Genomic DNA, 15,685 nt, shown 5'->3' on the forward strand with positions numbered 1-15,685 from the left:
GTCTAAGTCCTGCTGCCTGGGAGTCATGTGACCCACTGGTCCTAGAGCGAAATATGGAGGGGTGACCCTAAGTTTTATTACAAGCTAGATGAGTGCTATACAGACTGGCACCACCTCCTTTAGAAGTAGCAATGGTGATTTAACCTTCAGAGATGACAAAGCATTGAAGCAGCAATATCTTCAGAATACAAGCTGCCACTCACTAAAGAACATACTGACAAACATCACCAATGACAGGACTAATCTACCTGCATGCTGCACACAGGTCTCAGGGGTAAGAGCAGAGGATCTGCCTTGTCTACACCCCAGCAGCTCATGTCTGCTCCTTCCAGCTAGGCATCGCTATAACGTTGTATAAAGCAACTGCTATTTATGCAATTCTCCAAAATAATCTTTAAACTAGCTTCATGCTATCTGTATACACCAACGTATAGACCACTTTAGCTGTACACGGCATTTAATAAGCAAAGACACATGTCATTCTTACCAGAGTGCGTCTTTGCGGGGTGGTGAGCTCCACCAGCCCCCTGCTGTGGAGGTGGGCTTGTCCCAGTTTGTCCAGTATCCTGTCCTGTATTCGCACTGGTCAGTGTCCCAGTTGGCAGTGGCTGTCCTCTTTTTAATAATTGCTTCTGTTCTTGCTGGCGGAAGCGAGGAGGCACCTCTCGTGGCAGGTAACGGGAGGCCGCGGCTTGCTGGCCATTGGCAGGTGCTCGCTTGCCATTGCCGTTTTGGACAGTGCTGGTGGAAGTACTGGGAGCAGCAGACTGGGGCTGGTTGGAACTGATCTTGATTGGTTCTGGCACTAGAGATGAAAAAGAGAGACCTTCATTATGACAATGAGAAACACAATGAACCCATAAGTTTCTTTATTTAGCTCTGAACTAGAGATGAACGGGCCCAAACTTTAGGTGCGGCGTCTGCTGTTCGGCAGTGCCGCCTATTCCATGCATGTTGCTTTATGGGCTGCAGAGCAGCCAATCAGGAAGCTTTATGCTACTAGGAACTGGACACCACTGTGATTGGGCAGCTGGACACATGGTGGTCACCTCTAACCAATCACAGCCACTTGTTGCTAGTGGCATATAACTGTGCGATTGACTCCTCTGCGGCCCATTAAGCAACTTGTCTGGGATACGCAGAGCTGCCGAACCTAAAGATTGGATCCACACATCTCTAATCAGAACCATTGTAGGCCATGAATACATTTGATGAATATATACTCCACAAACATTCGACAAGACATCCGCCAAAGCCCCTCAGTGGTGCAGTAAATGGGGGCCCAATGTATCCATCTCTAGGCATTCCATGAATAAAGCCTGCAGAGGGGGAAAACTGCTAAATAATAGACATCATCTTGAGTCAATGTGTAGAGACCCGCTGCGATGATGATGCACCAAATCTGCAGAAAACAGGACGGATGCCATGGGTTTTTTTTTTTTTTTTTTTTTTGAGTGAAACAATTTTAATGAACCCTCACATCGATGAGGAGACTGTAGGAAACTCAGAGTTCCTGCCTGTGTTTGGGAATGTGAAATATACGGATGCCACGCGAATGTCATCCATCGCCAAATCGCTGGCAAGGTAATACAATACTGTGACCCTTCAACAAGCCAGTGATATCATTCGCCAGCCTTATGTTTGTTTTGTTGGCAAAGGTCAAAAACGGATGACACGCGGACCGCTTTTGTGAACATGCAGGTTGGCAAAGGATTGCAAAAACGGACTGCACATATGTTACTTGCGGGCCAAGAACATCAAAAATATGAGTACACATAGTCCAAGAAGCAAGGGAACAATAGAAGAGAAAGTGGACAAAGGGAAAGATTAGATAAATCACAAAGTTATTTCATCTGCAAAGTTTGTTAAAAATAATTCTTTAATTCCAATACCTGAATTCCCACACACAAATAGAAATACTGGTAATATCTTCGTAAGGTTATTGTTGGATTTATTAGGTAAAATTATTAGAGTTATGGGCTGAGGTTTCCCAATTAGCCAATTACTGCCTTTTAACTTATGTGATTAAAGGGAACCTGTCATCAGAAATTGGCCTAATAAACCACTGCAACCAAGCAGCTGAGCAGCTTCTAGAACATGTTTCTTTCATGACCCAGTGTGGTGGCATCATCCAGAAAATCTACTTTTAAGTTAGTTGTATAAAGTCATGGAGGCGGAGAGTTTAACATTAAAGTCAAGCTCTCACAGACTTTGTACACCCCCTCCCATGTGATTGACATCGTGCATCAGACTTCAGGAAATCAGATCAATGATATTGCTGGACACAGGTGCATCAATTACAGTGAAGGGGGTATTTTAAGGCAAGGAAAGCCTGACTTCAGTGTTAAACTCTCCGCCTCCCTGACTTTATAAAACCAATTCACATCTCACTTCAAGTTGATTTTCTGTATGATGCCACCACACACTGGACCATGACGGAAACATCATCTAGCAGCTGCTTGACAACATACTGCTAGTGGTCTATGAGGCCAATTTCTGATGCTCCCTTTAAGGAGAGGATGAATCTATCATCGATTGAGAGGGTCTGGCAGGGACTCATTCCTTGGCAGCCCACAAACAACATGTGCTATGAAGTCATCCACCTCCAGCTCTGAATAGTGAACGCAGCCTCAGCCATTGCTGAAATTTCTCTGCTCCTAACCACGGCCATCCTGAGTCCACAAGACATATCATATGCCCCACTACCATTGTATGTGTATGATGCTCCCTTGGATCCTCATGAAAATTCCCATTGTGACCAGAGGCAGCAGAGATGGGAATACACAGCTATCACCCCCCCCCCCCCTTCTATCTTCCACCAGGTTGAAAGTTTTGGAACAAGCCAAAGTCAACCAGAGCTATAAAGGTTGTAGATTTTCTAAAACGCAACAAAACTGATCTTTTTCTTTTTTTTGTCCTATGTGGGGTGCGACAGAGGAAAGATGTAAAAATGAAGCTGTACTTGATCTAACAAATTTGAGCTGCTGCATGTATATGACCAGCGAGGGGCAGTGGCGCTCCATGGATCAGCACTTGGCACAGAGCTGTATCCGGGGATAAGCAGGACTCTATCATACACACTGCTCTACTACTCCTTCACATGCTGAACAGCTTCACCATGACAAGATCCATTGTAATGTCAGCCAATGCCGGGTTATTCTGTATAGGATAGGAGCGTAAAGATCACATGACACAATTTACCTTTAAAACCGCCGCCAAGAGGCTTAGGGCACGTTCACACTGCAGCAGGGGTAATATACTAAATATCTATTACATTTCTCCAGTGGGTAGGCCGGTCTCACAGGGGGTTTAGGGCCTCTGCTTGAATCGACTCCTTCTCACACACAGAGACTAGGGTGGGATGTAGTGGGCAGCACAACAATCACAAGTATTGTCTCATAGTGAGGATATAAATCAATCTAATGACACGTATATACATTTATTTATTTATGTATATAGGTTCTAATCAGAGCAGCCGTTAAAGGAGTTCACGTCCATCAGGAGGGAGGGTATTTGGTACCAACACAACTCGGGTCAAATGATGCAGCAAAAGGAATACATTATCCCCACATTATGAAAAGTCAGATTGCAACCTATAGCACAGAACTCAGCAGTGTGAGGACCCCACCCACCCCCCTTGCACGTGGAAAGAACTCCAAGGACAATACCCCACACTATTATGTTGTCGATTATGGAATTTGGCTCTTTTACATTTCTACCTTTAATAACAAACTACCCAAATGTCTGTTACCTAAACTGGTTGTGAGAGATAATGCGAGTTCAGGAAAGTAGTGATCTCCTAACATATGGGCACTCAGGATTTCGGGGGGCTCCGCATAGAAGGGAAAGGATTAAAGGGAACCCCCTCCCTCAGGTAATATGAAATATTCCTTTCTAAAATTCCCTCTTTTATGTGAAATCTCACCCGTTTACCTATAATAAAAAAAAAAAAAAATCTCCTCCAAAGGCATGTGAAAATGAGCAGAGGAGAGTCAAGTTTTGAGGCTGCAGGGAGAGTGCAGACGCCAGTGTCCTTCTATAGCACCTGGGAGGGGGGTGTCTGGATGACATGGAAGTGTTCAGGATTGCTATGACTCTACATGAAGAAGCAGCAGAGCCCGGCACTCAGCCGTCTGACACAAGGCCCATCTGTCAGTGTTTGTGGAGTGACGGGCGTCCTCTGCCAGTGCTGAGCTATGCCCCAGTATTCGCTGCCTCGCATGACAGCTCCTTCGTCAGTCCGTCGCCATGGAAACCTCTAAGCCTCCCCTCGCAGAAAGCTAAATGAACTTAAAGCGTGTCACCAATGATGAGGAATGGCTGATGGTGGGGGTTATACTCTGGATTGGAGGGGGGGGGGGTCTAATACGGTTACTTCTGGAAATTGAATTTGACTAATGAAACGCCACTCCCAGTCACTCACACTTCATTATGAGCGCTGGTGGAGGGAGGGGGGGGGGGGGGAATTAATAAGAGGAGGCCCCCTAACGATCCTAAGTAACACTTATTACTCCGCCGCCCGCTCATCTTACAGTCTTTTCATTTGCCTTTATAACTGCATTTGACTTGATTGACCCTTAGGCGCTGTTCACACCTGCGTACGAGGCTCTAGCAAACACAAGGCAGCAGTCCCATTGTGATGCTTGAAATTCTGCATGCAAAAAATGCCCCTGCAAAAAAACGACCCTGTTTAGGGCAGCTTTTGTGGTGGGCTCTTTTGCACGATTTGTACTATATTTGACCCCTGACCTGTATAACAATGTAACCCATTGGGTAGCATTTATATTACTCATACCAGGGACCCAGGACTTCTGAGATTGTCTTTTGCAACAGCAGTTCAGAATTTGCATCGCAAAGGCTGAGGGTGGCGCTAGCGTTGCGTTTCCCCCCTCTCCCCCCATTGCCATTGATGTATTATTTTTAATACAGTTCAAACGCTATGGGGCTTATTTACGATAAGCAGTCAGATTTCCGTCGGGTTTTACAACGTTTTTGGGGATTGCGCCGCTGGAACAGGGATTTAGGAGGGGATTGTGTCGCACACAATCGGATTTTTGGGGATTTTGCCAAATCGCTGCCGGCTTCCATGGACGATCCAACTGATTCGGACTGAGCGCGGGATTTAACTTTAAAATTGTGTCGCAAGACAATGCACTTACATGCACCAGGAAGAAGATGGTGAACTCTGTCTGACCTGAGCGGGGAAGCGACACATGCAGGATATTGGGCGCACAATGTAAGTGAATCACGGCACAGTGCATTCTCGTCAGACACTCCGGATCGGGGAACGCGCAGGACCGGGTAAGTAAATGTGCCCCTATATGTGAATGCTCCATAAGACCACATTAACCCACAGCCGTTGAGTCTACATCGTGTTTAGATAGCATTTACATAAACGCAACAGAAAGACAATGGTCACGCAATGTGAACGTAAATAAGTTGAGTTAGCAACGTGTTAAACGCTGCTTGTGAACGTGGCCGCAGGATCCACACAAAAGTTTCAGATTATCAACTAAAAGTATAAATCCGCATTCACACATAGCCCTTGTTGACACATTGTAAACACAGGGACACCTACTCATAGATCCAAGCAAAGATACTTTGTTATCCATGGCCTCCTTCCTTCTAAAATCAACTTTTAGAATTATGCTACAGAGAAAGAATACTCTGTCTTCACAGGCTGTTAACTGTGTAGAAGCACATCCCAACCTCGCTCTGCCCCTCCCCTGTTATAATCTCACAATGTGGGGCCTGTAACGCTGCAGCACAGAGGGGCTCAGGTAAATCCCCCCACAAATCCCTTCAGGTTAATCAGCATAATTATAAAAGTTGATTTTTAGAAGGCAGGAGGCCATGGGTAACAGTCACAGTGCCTGGATCTATAAGTAAGTGTTCCTGGTTTATAGTGATGGATTTTGATGGTAGATATTCTTTAACATTGCATTAACATCACATTACTGCAAGTCAGACAATGCAAGCTACCATGGCCTAAATCATCTTATATTTCAGGGTTCTCTGCAGCAGATAAAGGAGATTTGTATAAATCCCATTCACTGTGCAGTTCATGTAAATCAGCTAACGACAATTTCACTACCTGTGTCCAGGATCTCAGTGAATATTCCTCATCATAATTGGAGATCAACTTCTCTTAAAACTCTGTGCTGTTCCATCGTGTTATTTCTTATAAATTCGTAAAAATTTCTTAGAGGAGTTGTCCCAGACACTTATCCTTTATCCAAAATTTAGGGGATATGTGTCAAATCAGTGGGGGTCCACCTGCACTGCCCCCAGGGATAAGGAAAACAAGACTGTTTTGGCAGTCTTCTCTAGTGCAAGATTTCTCGTTATCACCTAATCACAACAGAAAGGACAATAGTCTGATTGATGAGGGTCTCACAGATCAGAACTCCAGTAAATGAGAGTAAAGGAAATAACCGAGCACTATACTCTGCAATTACTGACACTGACTAGAGCAGTGGTGGCGAACCTATAGCACGGGTGCCAGAGGTGGCACTCAGAGCCCTCTCTCTGGGCACCCAGGCCATCACCAGAGATGACTCCAGGTATCTTCCCGCAGTCCCAGACATCCAAGGACTTGCTGTGCACAGAGCTAGTTTTAAGTGACAGTGCTACCTGGGACTACTGGAGGAGTGGGAAGGTGTGGACAGATCTGGATTATCATTGTAGCTCCTGCTCCAGCCCTGACAATTCTTCCCGTTTATGGGAGCCTGGAAGGAAGCTACAATGATCATCCAAATTTCTTCTATTTTCTGCTTTATTGGTGTCCTCAGGGGCTAGTATCAATGACAGCTGTGACAGAGAAGGGAGTATAAATCACAAATTAAAGTTCTGTGTTGGCACATTGTGATAAATAATTGGGTCTTGGTTGTAGTTTGGGCACTCGGTCTCTAAAAGGTTCGCCATCACTGGACTAGAGTATGGAACAGCAGGACTCATTCACAACCTGCCACTCGATCAATCAGTGAGAACAGGACCCCGATCTTGTGATTGGTGGGGTCCTAGGAGTCGGACTCCCACCGATAAGATTGTGAACCCCTTTAAGGCAGCCTCATGAAATTGAGTGGACTACTGGCCATGTAAGTGCACTAGTATTCAATGTACAGGTAGGATTCAAGGCTACTTCTAGTGGGCGCTGCAGCCTCTTCATTACACAGACATGGAGATACAGACTGGTTAGTACTTTGCATTCTCTAGCAGCGGTGCACAAAAAAACTCTTCTACGATCATAATTCTTGGATAAATTTGTTCAGAATAAAAACAAGCCAAGGTTGACCAACCCGTCCATATTGCTGCTATAATTCACAGATTGAGATGTGGCCTTTTGTGGCAAATATCAGTCACCATGGAAATAATCAGAGCAGGCACCATGTTTCCATGGTTTGTTTCCATGATAGTCACAGATCTCGGTTGGCGGGGGTGAAAATACACCAGCGTAGGACCAGGTTCACACAGGAAAGGAGAGTTTAGACTAACATTTCAATGAAGAACATTTATATAAAAAAAAAAAAAAAAAAAACACACACACACACAACAGAAGAACATCTGCAAAAAGTTTATATGTTCTCTCCGTGTTTGTGTGGGTTTCCTCCGGGTACTCCGGTTTCCTCCCACACTCCAAAACATACTGTTAGGTTGTTTAGATTGTGAGCCCCATTTGACATGCTTTGTGCAGCGCTGCATAATCTGTGTATATAATATATATATTATTATTAGAAAAGATGGATCACACATTCTCTAGTTGCCTCCATCTAGAACAACAGGGTCTTATGAAGTTCTGCCAAACCAGGATCAAATCATGTGATACAGTGTGGGCGAAAAGAAGAAGTGTGTGTAAATGATAGTATTTTAATAAAAAAAAAATTTGTATATACCCCGTTTCTTCCACAAGAAACTGGTCCGTGCCACTGATGCTCATTTGCCCATGCCTCATCTTAACGTTAATAGGATCACAAACCTTTGAAACAAATTGTATTTTTATTATAGGCATGAATAGAGCAGGTGTAAAGAGTAAACTCTGAAATATACTTCATTACATAAAGCAGCTTCGCTGTGCCTTTTTTCCTTCTTTCTTCTCCTGTAGAGAGCAGTGTATGAAGTCCTGTACACAGCACAGAGATAAGGAAAGGGAGGCAAAGATGAACACTTTCCCTACCTAAAGAATATTTCCCTGTAGAGAGTGAAGCTATTAGACACTTTATCAGGTTTCTTTATCTCTCAGCTGTCAGTGAATACAGAACCAAAAGCTGGTTAACACAAACCTCTGAAATAAGGAAGAAAGGCCAATGAAAAAGACGGACACAAAAATACTTTTTTTTAAAAAAAAAGAAAGTATATTACAAAGTTCACTATTATCATCTGCCTGATTTTTTTTTTATTCAATTTATGTTAAAAAGTTAAATGACATAAAAATAGGTTTATTGTAATAGGGTGTCCAAGTCTGTAGGAGATGGTATCGCAGCTCAGCCCCAAGGGAATGCCCGACCATGTGATGTCACTGGAGAGCAGAAGTGCCACTGACTGCAACCACTTTAGGCAACTGAGCCTGGTGTTAGGGAAAACAATGTCATCTGTGTGGGTCCCAGTGTTGTGACCCCCCCCCCCCCTTCCCCATCAACGAAAATAACTTACCCTTGCAGTTCAATATAAGGGGGTCCTACTCTCAGTAAATGAATAAAGAAGCAGGTAAAATATGTGTCCAATCACTTCATTAAATTCTATGAAAGCATCGGAAATGGCTGAGCATAGTGCTAAGGTATTAGCAATTTCCTACACCCCCTCCCCCATGTATTGACTACTGACTCATGCTCGACCCAACGCTTCATTCAATTACCGTTTTTGTGAACTGGGGGCGCAGTTTTTGCAATTGTGGGGGTACCAGCAGTCAGACACCCACCTATCAGTTTGTTATTTCCTTGACCAGTTGCAAGGCCATAACAATAATACTTTGTACAAACCACTGACCACGCTGCTGTACAGCGTATGGCCAGAGATCAGGGGCTGTTGTGTAAAAGGGTCCTAAGCGTTGTGTATGTGTGTATGTGTACCCACACACATTAGTTTAAAACAAAAAGCAAATCTGAATAATAATTGAGCCATTTATGAAATAAATCAATAGGAGGAAGTGGTTTCCCTAAACATTCACTGTCAGGCGGATGGTTATTCTGCATCTATTCGCTCACTTAGGAAACTTAAGGCCCTGCATGGGGCTGAAGTTCAATGTGAATGAAACGTGCAAGAAGATGGATGGCCTGATACAGGAGAAAATGGCAGGCACACAAGCATGAAGGCTGCAGGCACCCTCAGCGTCCGCGTACTGCCAGTGAATTTCAATGAGTGCAGGGACCCCATTCTCGGCAGTGTCAGACAAGCAGACGGCGAGATTGAAACTCAGCAGCGAGGGATCTCACAAGACATCGACAAACGCTGGAAGAGGCAGATTCTCACTAACCTTTGGTTTTTTGTTCAGCAGCCTGAAACAGAAAGAAAGATAACAATTTTTTACATTAAAGGTAAAAAAAATATGGGAAAGATTGAGCAAGTCAGACTGGGAGAGAGACAAAAAGCAACAGATAGAAAGGATGGAAGAAAAAAAGAACACAAGACGTCAGGCAGAGGAGACACAGGAGAGAGAATGCAGCGCAGAGACTAATGGGAACAGGGCAAATAGGAAAGACAACATCAGACAGAGGAAAGGGATGGCAAGAGCCAGAGCAACCAAGACAGAAAGAAGAGAATAGCAGAAAGAAAGGAAAAAAGTGACAGAAAATGAAGAAATACAGACAAAAAAAAAAAAAACACAGAAAGAAAGAAATTCGAGAAAAGAAGAGCAAAAATTAAGTCCGAAAGTGAGAATCGCAGAGAGACGTGAGAGCCGGACGCTGAGACTCAGGAGGAGGAGGGCATCGGAGAGCACTCGTGGCACTTGTAGGCTCAGACAATGGCCGCTCTCCTGCTAATTGCCTCCTTTGCGCTCTATAAGAACCTTAAACATTCCCAGCGTCTTGAGAGCGTTTCCCATCCACTTCCAGCAGCCTCAGGCCCGCTACCCTCAGGGAGGTGGCATTCTAATTAGAGGGGTGAACTTGCCAAATACAAAATGTCCAAAAACAAATAAAATCACCCCTGACCTTTTTCTGGGCACCTTCCTTCTTCTTCTTTTCTTCCTGCTTTTTCTTTTTCTTTTCTTCCATCAAATGTTCCTCTTTTTGAGTCTCTGGCTCTATGTCCCTAAGAAAAAGAGGGGAAAAAAAAAAAAAAAAATCATTGTACATCATCGGAGAGATGAGAAGGGTTCATCACAGGATGGCGACATAGAAAGGCCAGGCAGATGCTCCTCTACTTAAATACTATACTTTTATATAACATTTTTGGTTTGGCTACATCTATTTAACCCTTGGTGAAAAAGCAAGTTTTCATTTTTCTCCCCCCATCACCTCATCACTGTTTTCTGGAAGAGAAACTTATGGACCACTCACAACTACCAGCCCCCCCCCCCCCCCCCCCCCACCGGATAGTTTTGGTGAGTAACATATTATTATGAGATGTCCAGCCTGTAGGATGCCCATATAAATGCCATCCGGGTACACTAGAGAGGAAGCTGCTCTCTTTATCATAGGAGATGTATACGGCATCTACAAGTTCTAATAGGACATATGGAGGGGGTTATACAGGGCGCTCTGTACTATAATAAAGCACCTTAGAAGACGTAAAGTGAACTGTATGCCATTTTCTAATACCTTCAAATCCTAAATCAAAAAGGAGACTCTACACAAAAGCCCTGCATATCTAAAATCTGAACTTCCAGGGGACTGACCCCCCCCCCTCCCACATAAAAGCTATTCCTATAGCTCAGATGAGCCATGTTTTACTAGTGAGAGCCACTGTCAGACACTGGTAGTCTATAGTCTCTGGTTAGAACAGAGGGATTTGGCAAGACAAAAAAAAAAAAAAAAAAGACCACCAATTTTCTCCAGGTGGGGGATCCATATGATAGTTACTATCTGTATGGAGGTCATCGGATGTATAGATGGAGCTTGGCAGTAGTCACATGAGGGGATGAAGGTGATAAGCCCCACGTCATGCACACAATCATGCGCTGCAGGGATGTACAATGCTCCTGTTTGTGCTTCAGATAATCGTTAAATAGGTTGCACCTTCTGCAACCCTCCAGAGCAATCACCAGACTCCAGCACCGTACAAGGGGAATCCAATCTGGGCAGTCAGCCATAAACATGCCATAAGGCCGCTCAAATAGCTTTCTCTGGCTCTCAAGGGTCCTTCATGCTTGTAAACCACCACAGGAAAAGCCAGGCTCCTAATCCCAGCCCCCGCTACAATCCCTCATTGTAAATACTAACTGGTTTACTGACATAGACTGGAGTCTAGGGCTTACAATCTGCTTCAAAGGGACCTGTCACTATGACAATGCAGCACAGTCTACAGGCATCTTACTACAGAGCAGGAGGAGCTGAGCAGATTGTACATAGTGTCCTATCTGCAGGCAGCATGTTATAGGGCAGGAGGAGCTGAGCAGATTGTACATAGTGTCCTATCTGCAGGCAGCATGTTATAGGGCAGGAGGAGCTGAGCAGATTGTACATAGTGTCTTATCTGCAGGCAGCATGTTATAGGGCAGGAGGAGCTGAGCAGATTGTACATAGTGTCCTATCTGCAGGCAGCATGTTATAGGGCAGGAGGAGCTGAGCAGATTGTACAGTGTCCTATCTGCAGGCAGCATGTTATAGGGCAGGAGGAGCTGAGCAGATTGTACATAGTGTCCTATCTGCAAGCAGCATGTTATAGAGCAGGAGCAGCTGATCAGATAGCTGAGCAGATTGTACGCAGTGTCCTATCTGCAGGCAGCATATTATAGAGCAGGAGGAGATGAGCAGATTGTAAAGTGTCCTATCTGTAGGCAGCAAGCGAGCAGGAGGAGCAGAGTTGGCTCTTCTGAAACCTGAATGGCTCCCTCTTTTATAGGGAGTGGTTTTCAGCTGGTCGACCATCCATCCCCACTCCACTTCTAGCCTAAAATGTTTAGGTTAAAAGGGGTGTGGTCATGAGACAGGGGTAGAGCTATTAAACCTGGGGTGTGACTCTTGGCTCTCTGGAAAGAGCAGACTCCAGTCATCCACCCGTGAGAACCGCATGACCCATCACTGACAGTGTCCTATCTGCAGGCAGCGTGTTGTAGAGCACAGCGATATTAGTTATTTGCTCTGAAAGCTGTTCCTGAGATACGACAGAAACTTGTAATGGACAATGGAGCACATTACAAGGAATTATGGGTAAGCAGGTCCTGTGCTTGTGTTGTCTCAGAGAACTCCCCAGATCCACCACACCACTGTGAGCATGCTGCCCAAGGAGAAGACCTGCCCCATTGCTGCCCAGGAAGCTTCTAGGACAACTGAAGGCTTCACAATGTGTATGTGCAGAGACTTCCAGGCCCAGGCTCTCCCCAACCACATCACAGGAGCGAAAACATAGATGGCTCCGAAAGCCGCCGAATAGCCATAGCCCACCGACTAAAGACGGGGTACTGTGACAGGCAGGATTATGGTCAGAGCCCCCTTCAATCTGTAGATCATCAGGTGACAACGAGCCACCTCTTCTCCAGAGACTTCTATGTACAGTCACCAGCCCAACATGAGATCTTAGCAGAGCCAAAAATGAGCAAGAACAACCTTATGGTTAGGCCAAATTTACCCCGAACCGTACGTACGGATGCCTTCTGTTTACCACCCATTCCCATGGCCTTGAATGTAAAAAAAAATGGCCACCGTGAACTGGGTCTTACTCAGACACCATAAACATATGGATATGTTAAATTAGACTATGTAGCGATGGTCATACTGAAGATTTTAAAGGGAGCCTGTCACCAAGAATGTCGTTTTTAGCTGATGACGGGTTCCAATAGCCTATGCCAGTGGTGGCGAACCTATGGCACGGGTGCCAGGCGTGGCACTCGGAGCCCTTTCTGTGGGCACCCAAGCTTTCACCCCAACACAGATTTTGCTAGCCAGGACTCAAGGCTTTCTCCTGTGGCCCAATACAGCCCAGGAAGAGCCATGCTCAGCGCCATTTTATAGCAACATCCTTGGCTGCCAGGGATACAGGAGGAGCGAGAAGGTGTGGATAGTGATAGATTAGTGTTGGAGCTCTTGCTGTGGGAACCCTGATTCTAACTTTTCAGGGGACCCTGGAGGGAAGCTACAATCCAAATTTCTCAATGATCTTTCTATCTTTCTATTGTATTGGACGCCAATACGATTGAAACCTGTGACACAGCAGGGATCAGTAAGTTACTGCTTAAAATGTCATGTTGGCACTTTGCAACATTTAAGCGGGTTTTGGTTGCAGTTTGGGCACTCTATCTCCAAAAGGTTCGCTTTCACTGGCCTATGCTGTACCGATTCTAAAAATGCCTTTGGCAGTAATTCAGCAGTTTATACAAGTTTAATTCACATTACCTGGCTCCCTGTCAGTAGCAGGGAGGGATGGTGTTGAGGAGAAGAGGAATGCATGAGGAGATACAGGATACTGCTGCCCTCCGCACCACACGCTGCTGGCAGAGAGCCAAGTAATGTAAAATAAACTATTATAGAGTACTGAAATCAATACAGAATGCTGACAAAGGCATTTGTAAAATCGGCTTAGTATAGGCTACTGGAACTCATCACCAGCTAAAAGTCACATTCCTGATGCCAGGTTCTCCTTAAGGTCATCTCATGACTTAAATATGTCCCACAATCTGACTGCTATTATTTTGAATGAGTGACAGATGGCACCAATTAGTTTTTAGGTCAGAACAAAAGTGCAGTGCAAGGACAATCAGTGTAATTGTGGCATAATAGAACACAATAACATCTACATAGCGTATAAACAAGGTGTGCACAATGTGCATGATGGGGGTGGGGTGTATAATCACATAGCAGACAATATGTACATGTGGGAGAGGTTAGACTTGTTAGACATGTGTAACCGCAGTATAACTAGGTATAAAACTAATGCCACCCGTCTGTATAAAAGAAGAAGGAAGCATTACAGCACTGTGTAACCGGTAACACGGCCGGGAGCCACCGTCTACCATGAAGACATAGATGGAGCAGATTAGAATAGTTCAGAACTTAAAAGACATCTACCACCAGGAGAAAGTATCGCAAACCATGCACACCGATATACTGGTGTGTGGCCCTGGCAGGATCTGCTCTTCTATTAGCTTCTTATGCCCTTATTTTTAAGTAAAAAAAAAGTCATGCAAATGAACACGAGGGGCTCCAGGCCTCATTAACGCCTATGGAGCCCGTGTGCTTGATTTACAATACCTAAAATCAACTTTTATAATTATGCGAATGAACACGAGTGGCTCTGTTACAGTGAGCAGAGCAGGTCTGCCTCCTGCTGCAGCTAGATTATACAAGGGAGGGGAGATGTCCTGCTTATCCGCTCAGCCTATGAATCCGCAGCACAGAGGGGTTCTGGAAACACCCACCAGAGCCTCTGAAGCCAACTAGCAGAACTGTGCCTGGATATATGAGCAAGTGTCCCTGGTTCCGCCATGCTCCATTTTGGTGGTAGATTTGCATGAAACTATCTGCACACGTGACAGATTTGCTGATCTTACACATGGATATTGTTGGGGAAATTCCCGCAGCATAATACAGAAGTATTTATAAAAAAATTAAAAAGTATGGAAATGGTTTCTCAAATTGGAAAATAAATACAGTAAGCGTGTCACTTTTATTGTCCGTTCTTATGAATTTTGACTTACGATTTTTTTTTTTACATCGTGATCTACGGGATGAGGGAAAAAAACTCAGCAGATTTTTGCTTGAAATTAGGTGCCGTCAGAAAAAAAAATACATTGCAAACAATGTCTGGATTTGATGCGGATTATCTGATACTAGTAAGAGAAAGATTTTTATTTTTTCTTCTTCATATAGGAAACCCCCTATAAAGGCAGCCAGGTGTGAAATGATACCTCCCTCGTGTTGAGACAGCTGCCATCTGCTTTCTTAAATATTTTGAGACTATTTTAGAACGTGCCACGTTGCCAGGTGCCGACGGCGTTGATGCATTTTCCTCGCCAGTAATAACCAGATACCGCGCAAAGAACAAGCGGCTACGCCAGCTCCAATATGTGGCTTCCCACCAATAAGGAAAGGGAATACGTTTGAGTAGTCGACATGTGACCAGCTGAGGGCGCTACAGGGCTAAGCCTCATGCACATGACCATATATTTGGCGTCATGATTTAGGGTGATGCCACACGTGGAGTTTTTGGTGCATTTTTTTTACCGTTTACCACGTGAATGGCTGCTGTGAGATATATTAAGATAAACAGGTTCTAAGCTGCCAAACGCATGGTAAACGGTCAAAAACAGATGCACTATAAAAGCCATTGCGTTTTTAAACGGACTGAAAACGCCACGTGTGGCATCACTCTTGGTCAGGAATACGGCAGCCAATTCACAACCCCATTGACTTCTATTGTGCACAGTGTCGCACCACGCCGTGAACGTGCCAAGTGGCCGCCAGTCCTATTCCTGTCCAGATTTTCGAACACCAGCGTGGGGAGTGCCGAGACAGTGCACAGTAGAAGTCTACGAGGAAAGTTGAGGCTGGCTCACACTCCCCATACACAGTCATGGGCAGAGTCAAAGTCC

At 44.7% G+C, this 15,685-nt stretch overlaps 1 protein-coding gene across 3 annotated transcripts in view; it reads right to left on the reverse strand.

The window, feature by feature from the left end:
- TNRC6C (trinucleotide repeat containing adaptor 6C) overlaps positions 1 to 15,685 on the reverse strand; it is a 159,645-nt gene that overhangs the window by 43,941 nt on the left and 100,019 nt on the right. For all 3 annotated transcript variants that reach the window (XM_072111986.1, XM_072111985.1, XM_072111984.1), the window contains exons 4-6: positions 10,149 to 10,248; positions 9,470 to 9,491; positions 488 to 805 (exon numbers count right to left, since the gene is read on the reverse strand). In XM_072111986.1, the coding sequence (XP_071968087.1) occupies positions 488 to 805; positions 9,470 to 9,491; positions 10,149 to 10,248 (440 nt within the window). The remainder of the gene's footprint in view (positions 1 to 487; positions 806 to 9,469; positions 9,492 to 10,148; positions 10,249 to 15,685) is intronic.

Source organism: Engystomops pustulosus, chromosome 6, assembly GCF_040894005.1.
Source record: "Engystomops pustulosus chromosome 6, aEngPut4.maternal, whole genome shotgun sequence".
NCBI classification, from domain to species: Eukaryota; Metazoa; Chordata; class Amphibia; order Anura; family Leptodactylidae; genus Engystomops; species Engystomops pustulosus.